Raw genomic sequence first — 21,678 nt, forward strand, 5'->3', positions numbered from 1 at the left:
TATTCGGGAGCAGCTTAGTAATGTAATTTACTCAAGCTCCGGGATAGGAAATTGTTTTTACACCAGGAACGGTCACATGTCAGCAAATCACTACTGTCTGAACACACACAAATCTTATTTGGTCACTTGTAACTTGCTGTTTGGACCATCAGTATTCCAATACGGATTTTAAAAATAGAACTGATTTCAGCATTAAGGCCTGCAGTGTGAACAACCCTCCTGTAGGATTTCACTCCAACCCCAGTAACTAACCTGGTTCAGTTTATCAACCAGCTAATTATTAGAATCAGGTGGATAGATTAGGGTTGGAGTGAAAACCTACAGGACAGTAGCTCTCCAGGAACAGGTTTGGAGAGCCCTGATTTAGAGGCAAAGCCAGTCTCACTCCAATGTTTCACATTTGAAATATGAAAAAAATCATTTAAAAGCACACATAAATATATATATCTTCAGATTTTTATAGAAAAGAGCATAGAGACTACTGGTGATGAACAAGGCTACATATGGAATTATCAGGCAATGTCCTCAGGGTACTTCTCATGATAGGTAACGTCAGGTCTGGCATTATGTCACAAAATAATAATGATTTAAGGATTTGTCTAGCGCTACAAAAATGATGGCTAAAGCAATCAATGTGATTTCTAATGGCTTTCTACTGTGATTTATAACAAACAGGAATACATTTCTCATCCTTGAAGTCGATGGCACAGCACTGACTAATAATACATTTGCAAGTGAGATAATCTAACAGGCAGTGAAAGCAGTAAAAAAAACAAAGTTCATGTCATTTTTATCATAGCAAGAAGAGATCAAAAAATACAAATGGTTTGGGTCAGAGGTGGCACAAAATGAAACAAGTGGCTAGGTCACCAAAGACAGTTGTGACCCACAGCACTAAACCATCACAGAGGTCAAACTGAGGTCTCCATCCACCTCCAGAATGTTGACCTGCTGGAGGAGGGTGTGGCGGTGTTTGTAGGTGCTCGTCTGATTCCCGTTGACCACTATCTTGTAGCACTGAGCCTCACAGGTAATAGACAGCTGAAAAGACCAGACTAGCCTCATTAGTACTCAGTCTGATATAAAGAGAGAAACAATCCAGCATCTTTAATGTTGATCATCTCTCTAATGAACATCATGCCACATTCTGAGTGACTATACCAGAAAGGAAATCATTATCAGGAAAGGGCTTAACTAAACAGAAAGATAAGTGGTATGCTTGGTGCTGAAACAATAAATCATTATTCATCCTTGAAACTGAGATTGTATACAAGGTGCGTTGTGTAACGGCAGCCTTAGTTAAAAGTGGATGGTTCCTGGTGGCTAGTTACCGTGAAGGCCTGGCCCCTGTGGAAGGGCATTCCACCAGAGCGCTCCTCCTTTCCCCACTGGTCTCTCAGCTTGCTGTTGCGTACCACTAGGGTCTCGTCAAATCGGGGGTTGAAGTGCAGCGCAATCCCAGAGTTGAACAGTAGGTTAATGTGGAACCTATAGGCAAGGGGAAAACGAGTGTTGGGGGAAAACCATGACAGGAGAACTGCTATTGTTGCACCCTCTAGCATGTTTTGTAGGCCTACCTCTTTCTATTTATAAAAAAACTATTTTTTTAACCTTTATTTAACTAGGCAAGTTAAGTTTCTAAGCCAAGGGCTCATTGGCACACTTGCAATACCATGGAAATGAGGTGAACTAGAATTGCCAAAGTTCTTTTATGCTTTTTTTCATTCAAATATATATAGGATTTTATATTGTAACTCCAGGGAAAGTGTATTTCTCACTGTTGTTCTCCTTTACTGTAAAGACAATAAGGCAGGATCAGACCTATTGGCATTGGGGTTAACCACTCCCTGGATGTTGATGGTGCGTCCAGGGTAGAGTCCTCCATTGATCATGTTCTTGTATGGAACAGCCTGGATGAAAAAGGAAGATTTGAATGAATCACTCATTATGACCAATAGACGTTGATGCGATAGAACTAACTAAATTTGCTCAGCAACACTACAGTACAAGAAAGTAGAAGATAATTAACAAAGAATGGTGGCTGGACATATGGAGGAGTGGCCTGTGACAAGCAACAGGAGAGGGGGATCTTGACAGCACGTTGATTACAGTACTACATTTCCCTGTAAACAGGTTACTGTATATTTAGTGTAACTCTGTCACAATCTGCCTAAAGACAATGACAGGTCGTTACACTCACACAACGATACAGTCAGTGTACAGAAAGAGGAAGTAGATCACACTGTACAAATATGATCTTTAGTGATCTTAAAATTCCCCATCACAAGATCTACGAAGCATCAGGACTACTAAGCATAAAACTTTGGGTTACGGTATGTAACCCCGGTTCAGTGAAGGATATGAGGGAGACGTATCACTATGGGACACACCCTCGTTTGTGGGTCATTGGTTGAAGCCTTATTCAATCACGACTAACAGGCCAATATGAGCTTTGTGTGTGTACGCTCCTCGTGTTTATATAACATTATATGACATCCTGCACTGCTCTGGTTTCCTCAATCTAAGAACAAGTTGTGCAAGATGAACAATCTGGTTAGATGTCTCCCTCATCTCCTTCAGAAAACCGGGATTGCATACTGTAACCCAAATTTCTCTTTCAGTCGATTCGGTTCAACATCTCACTATGGGACACTTGCAAAACACCCCGATTGCCAAAAGCCCGTTTCCTGAGAAGCCTGTTGTGGTTCATGGTAATGTATCTGATCCATACTACTCAGCTCCAGCACCAATGACTGTGTGTGCCAGGGAGGGTGCAGAAATGACTAGCCCAACTAGCCGGAGATGCCTCTGAACAGTGCCCATGACTGGCAATTCCTCTAGCGGAATGTCCCCGGACACGCAGTGGAGACTGCAATCCCGGATAACTGTACGCCTTGGCGATAGCCTCCATTACCCAATGGAAGAGGCGTTGTTTGGACCAAGCCCTGACCTGAGCGGGCTGGCAAAGCAAACAAACAGTTGGTCACAATTCTGGAATGGCCTAGTCCTGTCAATGTAGATGCGCCGTGTGCCCACCAGACACAACGTGTTAAGATGCCGCTGCTCTGGAGAAGAGAAAGGCTGAGGGTGGAAGGGAAAGAGGTCAGTGGCTTAACTACGATAGGTCATGGGAATGACCTTAGGAATGAACACGGAGTTAGCACGTATCCTAACCTTGGAGAAGTTGGGGGCAAACTTAGTGTATGAAGGATGAACTGAGAGTGCATGAAGGTCGCTAACGTGCTTGGCCAAGGCGAGCAACAGGGCCGTCTTATAAGACAGAGTCTTAAGATCCACTTCTCCAGGGTTAAAAGTGATTGCCTGTAAGTGCATCCAGAACCAGCGCCAAGTCCCATGATGGTGCAAGTGGCTTGGAGACCGGATGGAGACCACACGCTCCCTTCATAAAATTACGAACCAGGGGGTGAGCCCCGATCGGCATCTCACCTAGTCCTACATGGCAGGCTAATATCGCCGCCAAGCAGACCTTAACGGTGGAAAAGGCTTTGCCCTTGTCGAGAAATTCCTGTAGGAAGGAGAGAACAGCAGGAAAGTAACACTGAAAGAGGACCAACTCACATCTCTCACACCACCTCTCAAATACCCACCAGTTCATGTCGTAAAGACCTCTTGTAGATGGGGCTCTGGTGCTCTGAATTGTGGCAACCATGTTTGGAGGCAAGCCCATCGAGTCTAAATTGGACTTCTCACGGGCCAGGCCCAGAGATCCATCAGCTCGGGATGTGGGTGGAATATTTCGCCCTGGGCAGTAAACCGTATTTTAACAATATACCTGTATTGATGGACGGACTGGTTTGAGTTTTTACTTTACCTTCTAAAACAATATGGTTTGTTAAATGTGATACGCTGTGTGTAACGTCCATTTTTATAGTTTACTTCACTACTTGAGTCATCTCTCTCCACTCTCTCTCGCGCCACGCCGCTTTCCACATCGACCTAGCACCGCCTCCTTACACGGTGGAAAGACGGGTCCAAGCGGAGTGAGGTCGCCCAACGCTGGAAGCCTCTGTCATGACGGAGCCCTTTCTGGGTATAGATCGTGGCCTCTCTCTCACTCTCTCTCTCACTCACTCACATGGCGAACTCCTAAATTTCCAAAATGGGAATTTGATACAAAATGTCCACTTGTGAGGAGCTGGGAATGTTTCTGTCTACTTGGGCCCTACAGCCACGTTGGCTTGCCTATTTTACAACACTGAGAGCTTGCAAGCACAGCTTTTGAGACATCAAAGATTCACAACGCTAAGAGCCCTGACCACTCGGTTTTGAAGTTTGACCAGGAGCACTCACTCCAGTTAGAGGGTGCATTATCAGGTATTGGAGCATTGAGAGATGACGCACAACAACAGTTTCTACCACGAAACCATGATTCCAATAACCTCAGAGGTCGAAATAACTGTAAAGTACGTCGCCATCAACATGACTACCGCTACAATCGACCTGTTCGCTACGTTCCTGCACCCAACCCACAAAGTGTCAGAGCACAAGGGAGGACATTCAAAACGTAGACCAATGTTCTCTAGAAGTTTCACTACGTGAAAAAAAAACGAGAAAAATTTGAGAAAAGGGTAAAAGTCACAAGGATTAGACGGGGAATTACCGGACAACAGGTCCGCAGGAATTAACACCCATAGCAAGCACTTTCAAATTCAAATTTCTCCTGCTCCCGCTCCCGCTCTCACTCGAAACTCGCTTGATCAAGAAACAAGCCAACAGGGCTTGTCTATAGACTCTGATACAAAGGTTGCGAAGAAAAGTTCAAATGGTTTGTTAACAAAAAAATCTGAGAAGTCGATCTGCTTTCACCTTGAACAGAAATGGCACATCACGTCGTTGCGAATGACCACTCCACTTTGTGGGGAATATGTCCACTAAACACTAATCTAAATGCCCATACCTGGAAACAATCCTGGAGGACTGCTTAACTTGTCATGCGCTAATTGATTCGGGTGTGGCAATATCGCTCATCTCTCTGTTTGATGATCTAAAAAGGGCTTTGAAACCAACTAAATGTTGGTTAAAAGTGGAATTATGCGACACTACACTTCGAGGTGTCACTCAGACTACCTCGCCTCTCACATTGAGAGTCATGCTGAAACTACACTTCCAGGATGTATCACTCGTTCACCCAGTGTATGTTACCAGCCTCGAATCTGAACCCCTGCTACTTGGAGCAGACTTGATGGATCGGTTGCTCCAACTGATGAATTGGAAAACCAACCATGTATGGTCACAGGCCCCAGGGCCTTCTCCACTGACCACACTGTCTTATCCTAACGCTAGCTGCAACGCAGTCATTCACGAGGGGTATCTGTCAAAAGCACCCCTTGGGAAAAATACATTCAGAAACCTCTTGGTGCAGAATCCGATCCAAAGAGATATTACGATATCTATATCTCAACACATGCCATCAGCAAACCTTATTGACTATTCTTTTCATGAATTCGAGCCACCTGTCTCTGTGAATGAGCAACTTCCCTCCTCCTTGCAGTCGTGCAATACGGTAGTTGAGATTAACTTCTCTTGCCCTTCGGACACTTCCGCAAGCACTGCGGCCACATCAGAAAGAAAAACATTTATGCACAGAGTGTACTCTGCTTCCGATAATACACCTTCCACTTTGTGGGGGACTGTTACCCCTTACAATGACACTAATGGCCAGCAACTGACCCGATGACTCCCACTGGTGAAACACTTTGCGATATCACAGACAGATATCCTCATCTCAGTATGCAGGTACTGAATAGGTTGCCACACGCGGACGTGGTGGTGACTGACAGGCCTCAACAGCCACTGAGCGTTTTGAAGCACAAACACCAGGAGATTTGGTTGAAAGGTGACAGCCATTCTCATAACAACACAGCCGCTGACAACTTCTACATATGGTCCGACCTTTTCATTTGTGCCTTGGATACCAACACCACCCGCTGGTTGGGGGGTCCCGAGACACAAAGGGGGGGAATAGCAGCCCAGACCCATGATAAGCCTCATTGAGGCCAGTGGGGGGGGGGTCGAGACTACGGGCAACACCGTACGAGGCCGCCAGAGCATCAAACAAATCTAGTTGTAAACTCCCCTATGAGAACAGTGAGGAGCAGACAGGCCCGTAGACGGGGATAATCTTAGAACACATCTAAGATATTACTGAGGTGTACCACACTGGTCGTAGAAGTTCAGTGGACTTCCACCTCAAACAAATGGCAAAAAAATAAATAGTCATGCCTTGCCATGTGTAGGTTCAACTACAATACAACTAGTAAAATGCTCTAATCATGTGTTCCGGTAGGATAACATTTCAGAATTAATCGGTAGGATAACTGGTCCCCTTGAGTACCAGTAGCAATGCCAGCAACATTTAGTCCAGCTACAATCAGTAAGAAGGTTAGTGACCTAACAAATAAAATTACCCTTGACAACAGCGACATAGTAGTTATGTAACGGATGTGGCTAGCTAGTTAGCGGTGGTGCGCGCTAATAGCGTTTAAATCGGTGACGTCACTCGCTTTTAGAAGAAAAAAAGAAACGCACACCTATTAAGACGAGGTGCTGGCTAGCGGACTAGAAACTTGAAAATAAAAGAGAGCCGCACACTCTAGGAGCTCAGATGCAAAAATGTAATTACTAACGTTTTGACAGCCAAGCTGTCTTCATCAGGGTATAATCACAAACACTGCGGGATGACTCGTTTATATAGTGTCAAAAGACACAGGTGTCTGTAATCATGGCCAGGAGTGGCCTAATATCATTGGTTAATAATCAAATATAAAAATGTCATACAAAGAACAGCATACAAACAAATGGATAGGATACGATCATAGATTATTTTGACTATACAAGTTTACAAACAATTACAATGGCAAAGTCACAATAATCACAAGAATGGCTTCAGATCAAAGTCTACGTTGAGACCGAAGGGCGCAAGGGTCTTTAATTTAAAGATCCAGTCAGCCTCTCGTTTTAACAATAAATTATCAAGGTCACCCCCTCTCCTAGGGAGGGTGACATGTTCGATGCCAATATAACGCAGAGACAAAATCGAGTGGCCTGCCTCCAAGAAGTGGGCCGCAACTGGATAAGTAAAGTTTTTACACCTAATGGTGCTACGATGCTCTGAGATACGATGCCATCGTGCATACATTTATTTTGTCCCCCTACACCAAACGTGATCACGAAACGCAGGTTAAAATATCAAAGCAAACTCTGAACCAATTACATTAATTTGGGGACAGGTCGAAAAGCATTAAACATTTATGGCAATTTACCTGGTTAGCTTGCACTTGCTAGCTAATTTGTCCTCGGAGATAAACATTGAGTTGTCATTTTACCTGAAATGCACAAGGTCCTCTACTCTGACAATTAATCCACACATAATACGGTCAACCGAATTGTTTCTAGTCATCTCTCCTCCTTCCAGGCATTTTAACTTATATGGTGATTGGCATCTAAATGTTCATAGTATTACCACGACGACCGGCAACACAGTTTGTCTTTCAATCACTCACGTGGGTATAACCAATGAGGAGATGGCACGTGGGTACCTGCTTCTTAAACCAATGAGGAAATGGGAAAAGCAGGATCTGCGTCAGAAATAGAAAGGACTTCTATTTTAGCCCTTGGCAACACAGACGCTCGTTGAGTGCAACTGAATAACATAGATTTCTAAATTTATTTTGCAACGCACGGGACGCGAGCGGTGTAGTCAGGGTATGAGTGCCACAATGCCGTTCATTGGGGAATTAATGTAATTATACATATTTTGTGAGTGTGTGTGCGTTGTTAACATCTGCCTAAGTTACTGCCCAGAGATCTTCCAGTCTGGGTAACCAGACGACGGGTCCGGAACGGGATGGGCATCCGCTGCCCATCCTTGTGGTACTTTGCAGCTTCCAGGAAACCTACCAAGGTAATCCACTAGAGGGGGACCGCAACGGCAATCACCAACCGGACTTCTCTCTCTCTGACACTTAAGGGACGGGTATGACGAGTGTGTTTCATTTGGTGACCTCAAAGAGGACAGGAAACACCATAACTAAATCTCTGAATGTGTACATATCTCAATTATGGGGTTTGAATCTAATTCTTGTATAAAATTAACAAATAAAGATTAAATTGTTTGTGGAATGATGTAATGTGATGGTAAACCTTTAATGTGAGCGAACTATATTCCCTTTCAAGTTTAACTAAGTCATTGGCCGTGAGCACAGACGTGATCTGGCGTCATAGAACCTCCTTTTCTATTGTTACAAATAAAAACCCCTCCTGAGGAAATCCTCTTCAGACCACGTGTACCACGGTGGACACTGAGGGTGGAAAGGTTTGAGTTGAGACTAAGCAAACCCACAGAATGAGCTGTGAATGCGAATAGTTATTGAATTCCTAACAATACCACGTGGAGCATTGGCTACATGGCTGGAAATTGTTAAACTCTGAGACTATCGATCCCTACAGAATAAGAGCAAATCTTAGATGCTAATTACTAGTCTGCAGCTAGAAATTATGTCAACCCGGGATGCGAAGACAGACAACCACCGAACCATCTATACTATGAAAACCTTTCTGACTGGTACTCTGAAGTATCCATTCTAACCACGAAAGATCATCAGCAAAGCAGAGAGAAGATGATGAAATGATTCTCCGCAGACGGACGATTCCAACAGAAATCACGACGACACACTAGGCGTAAATATATATATTGATTGCAATTATTCCCGAATGAGTGAGCGTTCATGTGCAAAGGATTAGCATTTCAATTCATATAATTATCAACTGTGTTGTGTTTCCATTTGTCTTTCCCGCCTGTTCTCAGTCCACACCCATTTCCCTTTGTCCACCAAGCCGTCATATCGGCTTAGCCCACTAGGGAATCCTCCCTATCCTTTGTTAGTAACCATATCTACTGTTGTCTGTGTATGCATTTCTGTGATTATTTAGTTAGTTAGTAAATAAATGATTAAGACAATTGGTGTATATATGATTCATAGTAAAGGCTGTGTTCGTGCAGATAACCAACCATTTACAACGTTTGGAATGAGACTAATGTGAGGAAAAGAATAATTCATTAATTAGAAGACTAATTCATCAGATATTAAAATATCTGAAGAGTTATATTAGGAAAATTATAACTTTGTAATCTGAAGATTTATCTTGGTGCCCCGACTTCCTAGTTAATTACATTTGCATGATTAGTTTAATCATGTAATAATAATTACAGAGAATTGATTTGATAAAATAAGTCTTCACTTTTAATGATGCCAAAAACACAACACCTCTCATGAGGAGGAGACCAAGCAGAACTGCCACAATCAGGCACATCCAGTATGTGACTGATGTTGCCGGGTAAAACACAGAGGCAGTGGCGAAAAGCCATCGCTGTCCTCCCAAAAATATTTTCTGCAGGATCGGTAAGAGCATTTTTGGCACGATTCATCCTGAAGCCTAGAGCGAGCATGTGCAACAACAGCTAGGCTGTGTGCTCCACTGCCTGAGCCAGAGTGTCCATCGGTGGGGCAAGGGACAGATCGAATGGTAAGGTGGAATATTCGTAGGCTATGCACTCAAAGGCGAACCTTAGATATCTCCTGTGTGAAGGTAACAAGCTACAATTGCGATGGGACTAGCTAAAATTTGTGGGAACCTGCTATTAGTGAGATGTTAAAGCAGTGGAGCTAAATAGCTAACAACGCAAATTGTGTGTAGGCCAGGCAACAGGTCTACTGTAGCTAGACAACAACAAAAATCACTGCTAACAAGCTAACTGATGTAACTTCACTCTGTTATTAAGTGAAGATGAAGTTAGTTTCTGTCTGTAGGCAGGGATCAACAAAATGGAGTCGTGGTCAGCTTTTCCGAAAGGAGAGCGGGGCAGGGCCTTATATGCGTCGCGGAAGTTGGAATAGCAATGATCCAAGGTTTTTCCAGCCCTGGTTGCGCATTCGATATGCTGATAACATTTAGGGAGTCTTGTTTTCAGATTAGCCTTGTTAAAATCCCCAGCTACAATGAATGCAGCATCCGGATATATGGATTCCAGTTTGCGAAGAGTCAAATAAAGTTCGTTCAGAGCCATCGATGTGTCTGCTTGGGGGGGAATATATACGGCTGTGATTATAATCGAAGAGAATTCCCTTGGTAGATAATGCGGTCGACATTTGATTGTGAGGAATTCTAAATCAGGTGAACAGAAGGACTTGAGTTCCTGTATGTTGTTATGATAACACCACATCACGTTAACCATGAAGCATACGCCCCCGCCCCTCTTCTTACCAGAAAGATGTTTGTTTCTGTCGGCGCGATGCGTGGAGAAACCAGCTGGCTGCACCGAATCCGATAGCGTCTCTCCAGTGAGCCATGTTTCCGTGAAGCAAAGAACATTACAGTCTCTGATGTCCCTCTGGAATGCTACCCTTGCTCTGATTTCATCAGCCTTGTTGTCAAGAGACTGGACATTGGCGAGAAGAATGCTAGGGAGTGGTGCACGATGTGCCCGTCTCCGGAGTCTGACCAAAAGACCACTTAGTTTCCCCCTTTTACGAAGTCTTTTTTTGGGGTCGCCGGCTGGGATCCATTCCGTTGTCCTGGGTGAAAGGCAGAACACAGGATCCGCTTCGCGAAAGTCATATTCTTGGTCGTACTGATGGTGAGTTGACGCTGCTCTTATGTTCAGTAGTTCTTCTCGACTGTATGTAATGAAACCTAAGATGACCTGGGGTACCAATGTAAGAAATAACACGTAAAAAAAAAATAAACTGCATAGTTTCCTAGGAAGTGGTAACGCACACCAAAAGGAACAGTTAAGTTGAGAGCTAGTTTTCTGAATGAAGCTGCTTTAAGGCTAGTAACCAGATAGTAACCAAATAGACTCATGAAGACACGAAGAATGAGGAAACCAGAGCAGTGCAGGGTGTTATAAAGACACTCGGGTCGTACACCCACAAAGCTCTGATTGGCCTGTTAGGAGTGACTCTGATTAGGCTGTTAGGCGTGATTTAAATAATGCTTCCACCAATGACCCACAAAATAAGGATGTCCCATAGTGAGATGTCTAACCCAGTTGACTGAAAGATAACTAAAATCTAGAGACTCTGAAAGACAGTGAAAGGAATACAAATCACAAATCGGGAAAATAAATGTTAATGAGTCCAATAACCAAGAAGTGGTTGGCCAATAAATGATCATTATTGATTCAGATCCAGATTAACTCACTGGTTGTGCGGGAAATCCTGGATAAGAAGGGAATCCTGGTTGTGCCGGAAATCCCGGATAAGAAGGGAATCCTGGTTGGGCCGGAATTCCCGGATAAGAAGGGAATCCTGGTTGGGCCGGAAATCCCGGATAAGAAGGGAATCCAGGTTGTGCCGGAAATCCTGGCTGTGCAGGAATGGTGGGCTGAAGGACATGAAATCACTTTAAATCAGTTAAACTGTCTTCAAATTCTCTTGTCCATCTAATTGATATGTTAGGTACTACTCACCGCAGGGTTCTGGAAGACGATGGAGGTCAACTCCACTTTCCCATCAGCTGAGATGGTGTCCACTGAGTAAAATGGGATTCGGTGCTTGAAGGTCATGAAATGGTTCCCATTCACTTTCAACTGAAGACAGAGAACAGAGAACGACCATGAGCAGAGTCATTATGGACCTGAGGACAGTGAGTGAGAGAACAGGTGTCACTCACAACTATTCAAGTTATTTTCCAACCCATGAATTGAAATCCATTTTATCTCCTAAACAGACTAGAATAAATTGAGTCACACTGTAAAATAGAATACAAATAGAATACATAACATATAATTTCAAGAAAACAAGAGTGAAACACCATGGGTTCCCGAGTGGCGCAGCCGTCAAAGGCACTGCATCTCAGTGCTAGAGGCGTCACTACAGACCCCTGTTCAGTTCCAGGGTGTATCACAACCGGCCGTGATTGGGAGTCCCATAGGGCGGCGCATCGTCCGGGTTAGGGTTTGGCCGGGGTAGGCCGTCATTCTAAATAAGAATTTGTTCTTAATTGACTTGCGTAGTTAAATAAAGGTTAAATAAAAAATAAAAAAGATTGAGTCACTGACTTCATTGAAATCATGTGGGAGCTCTGTAAGCATAATATTTTACAGTAATTTATATAAAACAGGAAATTATATATTTTACAATGACAGACTGAAAAGGTTGTTGTGTAGTCAGAATGTACAGATGTAGGTTCTTAATTTGATCACTCTTTTGTTGATGAGACTTTTCTTGCCAACAGGAAATGCTAACCTTTTGTGTATTCAAGGTTTAAAGAGGCGTCTAACATTTGTAATTTCCCCTTTAAAACAAAAAATGTATCAACCCCATTAATTATAATCCATATAATAATTAACATTAACAAACACAGGATTATTTTCCTGTTGTAACAAACTGGCTCAATTTAAGATCCTACATCTGTATCTTCCATTTGCTATAGTAGCGGAGGATTTGGGTGACCTGGAAGAAGTCCCTCTGGTCAGTTATCTCGAGGCTGAAGCTGGAGCCACGTTGGAAGGGGGAATGCTGCTTCCGCTCCTCTGTCCCCCATCTGGATTGCTGCAAGGTGTTGGTCACCACATATCCAGGGTGACTGTCATAGCGTGGATTGAAGTGAAGGGCAATGTCTGCCCCTGCCCTAGAACCACACTGCAAATTCACATGGAACCTGAGAAAGAGAAAGTGAAACCGAGAGAGATCATGTGCTTCCGGATATGTTAAACAGTTCTCGGAACAAGTTTGAATCTGAGCTAAAAATGTGTACTAGGCATTATCTGGACTCTAACGCACCCACTGACTCTCTCGAAGACAACTAATAAGGAAATGTATTATCAAAGCTTATATCGGTGAGTGGTGACCCACCTGTCTGCCCCATGGTGAACTCTCCCAGTGATAGTGATGGTCTTCCCCTCCTGAAGCCCACCTTGGATAGAGCCGGTGAAAGGGAGACTCTGGGACAATAAACAGAATCATTAACGACAAACTCAATTGAATAAGAATGGATAAATGAAATGAAAACTATTATGTAGGCTAGAGGCCATTGCCTCTCCTCTTTACTACATCCACTATTACTGCTTGTGTGATCATTTTTAATAGGCCTACAATAGGTCTACATAACGGAATACGCGAGACATTCACTGTAGCCTAATAACATACATGTTAAATTTGCACAATAGCATAGCATGAATTGATACTATGAATGTCTAGCTATGCATATATTAATTTTATAATTAAATCTGTGAACTGAAAAAAAGCAGACTATAACTGGGAAAATAATGTACAGTATATCCACCTGGCAATAATGTACAGTATATCCACCTGGCCATGCTGCTGTTCCAGTTTCAACTGACCTGAGCCCTAGGACCATGCCCCAGGACTACCTGACATGATGACTCCTTGCTGTCCCCAGTCCACCTGGCCATGCTGCTGCTCCAGTTTCAACTTCCACCTGACTGTGCTGCTGCTCCAGTTTCAACTGTTCTGCCTTATTATTATTCGACCATGCTGGTCATTTATGAACATTTGAACATCTTGGCCATGTTCTGTTATAATCTCCACCCGGCACAGCCAGAAGAGGACTGGCCACCCCACATAGCCTGGTTCCTCTCTAGGTTTCTTCCTAGGTATTGGCCTTTCTAGGGAGTTTTTCCTAGCCACCGTGCTTCTACACCTGCATTGCTTGCTGTTTGGGGTTTTAGGCTGGGTTTCTGTACAGCACTTTGAGATATCAGCTGATGTACGAAGGGCTATATAAATAAATTAGATTTGATTTGATTTGATTACTGAGAAGCGGATGGAAGCGCATTTTGATTACCAGATTTGACCGTAAACACACGCACAACTCTCCCGAAGTTAAACAGTAAGAACATCTACATTTTAAATACACAACACAATAAATCATATAACAAATGGTTGTAATAAACGTACCGGATTATAAAAAGGTCCCTGGTTATAAAATGCCATTTCTCCAAATCTCACTGTAAATCGAAACGTCTTCTCAGTTCCTCAACGCTCTCTTCTCAGTACGAGAACCAACTATGTGTAGTTTCAGAAATGTGTAGTTTCGTTTTTTCGTGCATTGAAGGGGTGGGAGGAGGAAGTAAGTAACAATGAGGCCCAGTTTACAATTCCCCTACATTGTTTTTTCCCCTAACGAATACATGTCGAAATATGCTGCTGTTGCGAAATATCGGTCTTGCCCTAATCGGTAGGCCTAGTCAAGAGACGATGAGGGCGATAGATTTGTATGCTTTTTCAATCATTACCCTGCAATAACTCAGTCAGGTGATGTTGTCAGGAAGTTGATTCAGAATTGGACAGAGTTTGCTGTGTATAGAGGTCAGTGTGTCTCCATGCACACACATGCATGCTAACATCACATGTATAATGTAATAACAATGGCACCTTTTTCATTTCTAATTCCATAACCGAATTGCCTGATTGTCACTTCAACCCAAGACAACTAATTGTAGGCTACCACTGTCCTTTAGAAACTTCCATTTGTCTCTCCTGGATTCGGTGAGGATATTTCTACTTTGTGTTTTAGTAATAATGCCACAAATACACACATTCATTCATTGTATTTGTTTCAACATGTTCTAGAAGAGAAATAACCATGTACTACGTTTGTACTGACATTTTGCACATACTGTATACTCCATGACACACTTTTTGATGTAATCCTGCATATCAGTAGCAGAAGTGTATTGAGACCACCAGAAGACCACCATAGTGTTGCTCATCATAAACATGTCTGTTCTCTAAATCATCCTCTCTTCTGGGAACTGGTGAGTCAGTGGCACCCATATTTGAGGTCAAAGTTTTGAATCCCGGATTGCCCCTTTAAATCAAACCAAACACTTGGAAATAAATCAACTGTATAAAATGGTGTCTAGTGGGAATTGTGTACTTGTAATTTAGCTGCTTAAATCCTTAATGTAAAGTGATACCCTTTTAATCGAACTGACCATACATTCAAACTGTTGTAAGCATTCCAAAACAAGACACAGAACCAAATGACTTGAGTTTAGTTTTATCATCTTTCACTGAGGAAACCAGAAACTCTTTCAGAGTGTAGCCACAATCTGTACAAAAATATACATTCTTATGACATAAAAAACACCAACCCATCTTTAAGTAATGTACAATTTGTTTACACAGTGTTGTGAGGGAAAAATAGGTTTTTAAAGCTCTACATGATTAGATGTGAAGTACCTATAATGTAAGGTGCAATGCAACATAAAGACTTTGTACACATAATAAAATAAATGTTCTGTACATTAAATAAAACAATTCTATATATATATATTTATTTATTTATATAGATTGGATACATTTATCTTTGTGTTGTTATCACTGCTAACATTCAATCACTACAGTCTTTCACAGGGTTAACCTCTGGATGTTCAGCACATTACATTCAGCTACCAACCAAACAAGCATGCACACATGTCCCTATACACACACATACAGGGCATGCTGACACAGGCACACAAAGAGTGCACAAGAGGCAAATCAACATTTGACATTAAACCTCATAGTATTACTTCCTCTTGCATACTGAAGGCTAGAACCTAAGTTGTAGGGTGAGAGAGAGAAGAGAGGTAGCGCGAGAGAGAGAGAGAGGAAACTTTAAAGAAAGCAAGCGGTTAGACTAGACCGTTTGCATTAGCCACTACTAGTACCAAAATGTCAATACATGAACTGCAGTTAGGCAAAGAACAACGAACTAACAAACAACCCAGGCAGTGCATTATGGTACATTTAGCAAGTTGACAAAGATACATTACTCTATATATTGGTTACTCTATTGGCTGCGATACCAGTTGATGTCATTATGCAGGGTCATCCATTCCTCTGAATTCCTCTGAATCTAATACCAAACAGGCTATTCCTTAGAATTGATAAGCACAAGTTGCCACTGAGAGATGTGTTATTTGTATATGTAGGGGCAGCGAGACTGCAGGCCCTTACTGCAATGGTCCCGCAGGCAATGATGATGAACCCAGGGCCTTCACACAGAGAGCAAGGAGAGAAGAAGAAAGTAGGATGGGATAGATCAAGGAGAGGAGTGGAGGAGGGAAGATTCAATAGGAGAAGATGTTCACGGAGGAGGAAAAAAATGATATGGGAAGGGGGTTTGAGGGGGTTGGCAGTAAAGAGGAGGTGGAGAAGGAGGAAGGGTCCAAGGGAGACAGGGAGGGTGAAGTGGAGCAGGAACAGGTGGAGTCAGTCAGTGGTCATCCAGGAGAGAGCAGCAGCGCCCAGAGAGGGAGGGAGACCCAAACAGAGATGTCAAGAGAGAGAGGTATGACAAATATTCACAGAAAGGGGGACACAGAAGAGGTGGGACACTCAAGCCTCCAATCACTGCCCACAGAGATGGACAGCATAGAGACAGGGAGAGGGGTAGGGGGTGGTGCTATTATAAAGTATACTCTCTTTGAAACATGGACAGATTTAGGGAATCAAAACAATCAGCTCTGAAATGAACAGTCACAAACCAAACCGTTTCAACAGGCTATTTCACCTTTTGTCCTGTTCAACCTTTACTAAAATTTCTATCTTTTAGCTAAAATTCCCTATTGAAGACAACTGCATATAAAGCTGGTGATTTGTATCACAGTCATCCCTTTTAGTTATTTAAATCAAAGGGCTTCCAAAAAAACATACAGTAGGCCCAGGTGTTTCGGAGGGCTACACCTCTCCACCATAAACACATTCTTATTTACACACTCATACAAACAGCCCATGTTCTCCCGGCTCCATCCAGGTGCATTGTGAGCCATGAGGGAACCCAACGCCATCAGGAGTGGCATCCCCATAGACATAGGAGAAGTATTTTAAATATATACAGAGTGTATATACAGTACATCTCAAATGGGATTCTGGTCTTTAGGATACATACTCGGCTGACTTCCAGAAGTGTCCTGGGTGGGAGAGCCTGCGGTTGAGCTTCGGCAGCTTCTCCAGCATGTCAGTCAGCTGGGTGAAGGAGGGACGCTCTTTTGGCTTGAAGGACCAACAGGCAGACAGTATCTCCTACAGTACAGGGGGGGGGGGGTATTTATCGCATCCTACATCCATCATTATAGCTATACACACAACGTAGATGTATAGCTGGGACCAAGAGATTGAAAAACAGCTCAAGACCATCAGACTGCTAAACAGCAATCACTAACTCAGAGAGGCTGCTGCCTACATTGAGACCCAATCACTGCACTTTAATAAATGGATCACTAGACTCTTACGCAATGCCACTTCAAATAATGCCACTTTAATAATGTTTACATATCTTACATTACATGCATATACTGTATTTTAAACCATCTACTGTACCTTGCCTATGCCACTCGAACATCGCTCATCCATATACTTATATGTACATATTCTCATTCACCCCTTTAGATTTGTGTGTATTAGGCAGTTGTTGGGGAATTGTTAGATGACTTGTTAGATATTACTGCACTGTCAGAACTAGATGCACAAGCATTTCGCCACACTCTCATTAACATCTGCTAACCATGTGTATGTGACCAATAACATTTGATTTGATTTGATAACCCATTCAAAGGTTTTGGCTCTGGTAGTACGATGTCAGTCTGTTTTAATGATATCACTCGCACACTGAGAATAATATTGTTTGGTTTATTATCATGTCAATACAGTACACTAAGCTTCCCAGAGGACATCACACTGTCACAAACTGCTCTTTGACCTTACCGTGACCTCCTTGCCCAGGCTGACCTTTGCCAGGACCTTCTTGATGCCCTCTCCGCTGCCCACCTGCCAGATGGTGGCCTCTGCTGGCTGGTTGGTGAGTGGCCAGCCACGGGCCTGCAGCTCGTACCAAATGGTTCTGGGGGTGAAATATACTGTATGGTTAGCCCCTCAGTCTTAACCCTGTATACAAACAGCATACACACATTCATTTCATGGGGAGCCACATTTCAACCGATTTATGTATATATCCCCCAAAAATCCAGTGTTGTTTGTTTTGAGCTAAATTTTCTAAAAGCATTCAGATGTCCTATATTTAAGTAAATGCAGTATTATTATTATTATGGCAGGATATAAGACGGCCGGAAATGGTGTGCACCCAAAGGCGTAGACGTCTGCAGCGTTGGAGAAAGGCAGGCGGTCCTCATGGTTCCCAGTACCCATCCTGCGGACGATCTCAGGGGCCAGGTAGTAGATCCAGCCATGAGGGAGCCTTAGTTCGTTCTCTCGCCTGGACAGACACACAAACAGATACCCACAGATGGAGAAACTTACACATTGATCTTTCAAAAGGTATAGAAGTATGCTTCTCAGAGTGTTCAACTTTTTACAGTGTTTTTTTGCTTACCTCTTGTGGTACTCTTGTACCACTCCGGACATTCCAAAAAGACCAAAGTCTGTGATTACCACTTTGTTTGTGTCATAGAACACATTCTTGGACTTCAGGTCCTTGTGAACGATTCCTTTAGCATGAAGGTAGCCCATACCCTGAGGAAGAGGTCAGAGTTTAGTTACTTTCAGTGAAAGGAAGAGTAGGCTGCTTACAATGTACTTACAATTTTTTATTTTTTTTTAACCTTTATTTAACTAGGCAAGTCAGTTAAGAACAAATTCTTATTTTCAATGACGGCTTAGGAACAGTGGGTTAACTGCCTGTTCAGGGGCAGAACGACAGATTTGTACCTTGTCAGCTCGGGGGTTTGAACTTGCAACCTTCCGGTTACTTGTCCAACCACTAGGCTACCCTGCCGCCCCAATTAAAGAGAAGTTGAGTAATACCACACCTTAACAATTTCCTGAGCAATCTGCCTTGTCTTGTTGATGTCTAGTGTGTTCTTGGCATCTCTTACAACTGAGAATAGTGTCCGACCTTTGCAGAAACTGAGAGAAAACAAGAGGAAATGTCAGGGGGGAAAGGGAGTGATAACTGGGTCATCTAGTTTCTCAAAACAAATCCTTTCCTGGTTTCCTCATTTGTTAAACCAAGACACATTTAATACTTCTCATAGATTGATTCAAGGGTTCCAGCTTTTCCCTGCTCAACTCCCTTACCATCCCCACCTCCCTTTCCCACTTCCCTCCCCCTAACCTGGTGATGATGGCGAGGTGTGGCGGGGCCATACAGGCCCCCATGAAGAGGACCACGTTCTCGTGGCGGGTCTGCCTGTAGTTCATCACCTCCTTCTTAAACAGCTTCAGGTGGTCCTGGTTATTACCATCTATCTCTAGCAGCCGGATGGCCACCTCTCCATGCCAGCGCCCCTTATGCACCTTCCCCCAACGGCCCTGGAATAGGGAGGTACAGTATGGGCACTTGTGTTATTAGCTACCCTGAAGCCTATTTTTTTAATCTTCCTTTTCAAGGAACTCTAATTGAATCCATTGGCCTTTTTTTTTTTTAAGGAGACATGCAGATACCAATTCACTTGAATATGAGCCCTACTCCCCAGTGGTGTAAAGTACTTAAGTAGTACTTTAAAGTATTTTTACTTATGTCATTTTTGGGGATATCTGTACTTTACTACTTATATTTTTGACAACATTTACTTCACTACATTCCTAATGAAAATGTACTTTTTACTCCATACATTTTCCCTGACTCCCAAAAATACTAGTTACATTTTGAATGCAGGACAGGAAATTGTCTAATTCACAGACTTATCAAGAGAACGTCCCTGGTCATCCCTACTGCCTCTGATTTGGCAGACTCACTAAACACAAATGCTTCATTTGTAAATGATGTCTGAGTGTTGACGTGTGCCCCTAGCTGTCCGTAAAGTTTTAAAAAACAAGAAAATCGTGCTGTCTGGTTTGCTTAATATAAGGAATTTTTAATTATTTATACTTGTACTTTTGGTACTTATTTTGGTATATTTTAGCTATTACATTTACTTTTGACACATTTGAAACAAAGTACTTTTAGACTTACTTTTTACTAGACTTTTTACTGGGTGACTCACTTTTACTTGAGTAATTTCCTATTAAGGTATCTTTACTTTTACTCAAGTATGACTATTGGGTACTTTTTCCACCACTGCTACTACCCTCTGTGTAGATACACTCGATGCCTGCCTGCCTGCAATATATAGCAAGCCATGGCCACGTGACTCACTCTATGTAAAAGCGAACCGTCAACGAGGTGGTGTACCTAATAAACTGACCACTGAGTGTACAGTACCAGTCAAAAGTTGACACACCTACTCATTCCAGGTTTTTAATTTTTTGTAAAAATATTTTCTACATTGTATACTAAAAAGTGACGACATCAAAACTAAATAATATCAAATCATGTAGTAACCAAAAAAAGTTAACAAACCAAATATATTTTAGATTCTTCAAAGTATCGACCCTTTGCCTTGATGACAGCTTTGCAAACTTTTGCCATTCTCTCAACCAGCTAAACTTGGAATGCTTTTCCGACAGTCTTGAAGGAGTTCGCACATATGCTGAGCACTTGTTGGCTGCTTTTCCTTCACTCTGCGGTCCAACTCATCCCAAACCATCTCAATTCAGTTAAGGGCGACTGATTGTGGAGGCCAGGTCATCGAATGCGGCATTCCATCACTCTCCTTCTTGGTCAAATAGCCCTTACACAGCCTGGAGGTGTGTTGAGTCATTGTCCTGTTGAAAAACAACTAAGCCCAAACCAGATGGGATGGCATATTGCTGGTAGCCATGCTGGTTAAGTGTGCCTTTAATTCTAAATAAATCACAGAAAGTGTCACCAGCAAAGCACCACCAGACCATTACACCTCCTCCATGCTTCACAGTGGGAACTACACATGCGGAGATCATCCATTCACCTACACTGTGTCTCACAAAGACACGGCGGTTGGATCCAAAAATATCAAATTTGGACTCCAGACCAAAGGACAGATTTCCACCGGTCCAATGTCCAATGCTTGTGTTTCTTGACCCAAGCAAGTCTCTTCTTATTATTGGTGTCCTTTAGTAGTGGTTTCTTTGCACAATTCGACCATGAAGGACTGATTCACACAGTCTCCTCTGAACAGTCTGTGAAACATTTATTTGGGCTGAAATTTCTGAGGCTGGTAACTCTAACTCGAGTTATCCTCTGTGGTGGTCCTCATGAGAGCCCATTTCATCATAGCGCTTGATGGTTTTTGAAACTGCACTTGAAGAAACGTTGAAAGTTCTTGACATTTTCCAAATTTACTGACCTTCAACACTTTTTTGGTTACTACATGATTCCATGTGTTATTTCATAGTTTTGATGTTGTCACTATTATTCTACAATGTAGAAAATAGTAAAATGAAAGAAAAACCCTTGAATGAGTAGGTGTGTCCATAATGTTGACTGGTACTGTATATTTAACACTATGTAAAGCTGTAGTCATTCACCTTGCCAATGAGCTCCCCCAGCTCCAGCTGCTCGTATGGGATGTCCCACTCCTGCAGGTACACGCTGGTCTGGCTGGCCTTACGGGAGATGGGTTCCCTCCATCGGCCCCCGGCCATCCTGCCCCGGTAGCTGGGCAGGTCCTCTAACTCGTCCCCATCACACTCTCCGTTTGTGTGGCCCTTCTCTCTGCTCTCCCTGCTACCATTTCCCTCATCCTCCTCTCCTAGGTATTCCTCATCTTCTGCCTCCTCTTCCTGAATATGCAGAGACAAAGCATGCACAAATTGTGTCATGTCAATC

The 21,678-nt window shown here is 42.8% G+C and overlaps 2 protein-coding genes across 7 annotated transcripts in view; both read right to left on the bottom strand.

The window, feature by feature from the left end:
* Window positions 1–438: 438 nt before the first annotated feature.
* On the bottom strand, window positions 439–14,284 carry LOC109905821 (galectin-9B). Of its 2 annotated transcripts, XM_020503445.2 has the most exons (8): window positions 13,944–14,284; window positions 12,879–12,967; window positions 12,477–12,684; window positions 11,492–11,611; window positions 11,224–11,406; window positions 1,822–1,910; window positions 1,332–1,488; window positions 439–1,041 (listed from the first exon to the last, which is right to left on the bottom strand). In XM_020503445.2, exons 1-8 carry the CDS (start codon window positions 13,977–13,979, stop codon window positions 895–897), a joined length of 1,029 nt encoding a protein of 342 aa, XP_020359034.1. In that variant the 5' UTR covers window positions 13,980–14,284; the 3' UTR covers window positions 439–894. The 2 variants fall into 2 exon arrangements, with proteins under 2 accessions (XP_020359034.1, XP_031646899.1); XM_031791039.1 differs by lacking the exon at window positions 11,224–11,406 and having other exon boundaries at window positions 13,944–14,255.
* Window positions 14,285–15,032: 748 nt separating this feature from the next.
* LOC109905819 (kinase suppressor of Ras 1) overlaps window positions 15,033–21,678 on the bottom strand; it is a 61,904-nt gene continuing 55,258 nt past the window's right edge. For 4 of the 5 annotated variants that reach the window (XM_020503442.2, XM_020503441.2, XM_020503443.2 and 1 more), the window contains 8 exons: window positions 21,378–21,632; window positions 19,105–19,301; window positions 18,800–18,896; window positions 18,364–18,503; window positions 18,115–18,246; window positions 17,739–17,874; window positions 16,924–17,057; window positions 15,033–16,027 (listed from right to left, as the gene is read on the bottom strand). In XM_020503442.2, coding sequence (XP_020359031.1) covers window positions 15,949–16,027; window positions 16,924–17,057; window positions 17,739–17,874; window positions 18,115–18,246; window positions 18,364–18,503; window positions 18,800–18,896; window positions 19,105–19,301; window positions 21,378–21,632 — 1,170 coding nt within the window. In that variant the 3' untranslated portion in view covers window positions 15,033–15,948. Of the gene's footprint in view, window positions 17,058–17,738; window positions 18,247–18,363; window positions 18,504–18,799; window positions 18,897–19,104; window positions 19,302–21,377; window positions 21,633–21,678 lie in introns of all 5 variants that reach the window. The other variant, XR_004203183.1, reaches the window with a different exon arrangement.

This window comes from Oncorhynchus kisutch, linkage group LG15, assembly GCF_002021735.2.
Source record: "Oncorhynchus kisutch isolate 150728-3 linkage group LG15, Okis_V2, whole genome shotgun sequence".
Classification (NCBI taxonomy): domain Eukaryota; kingdom Metazoa; phylum Chordata; class Actinopteri; order Salmoniformes; family Salmonidae; genus Oncorhynchus; species Oncorhynchus kisutch.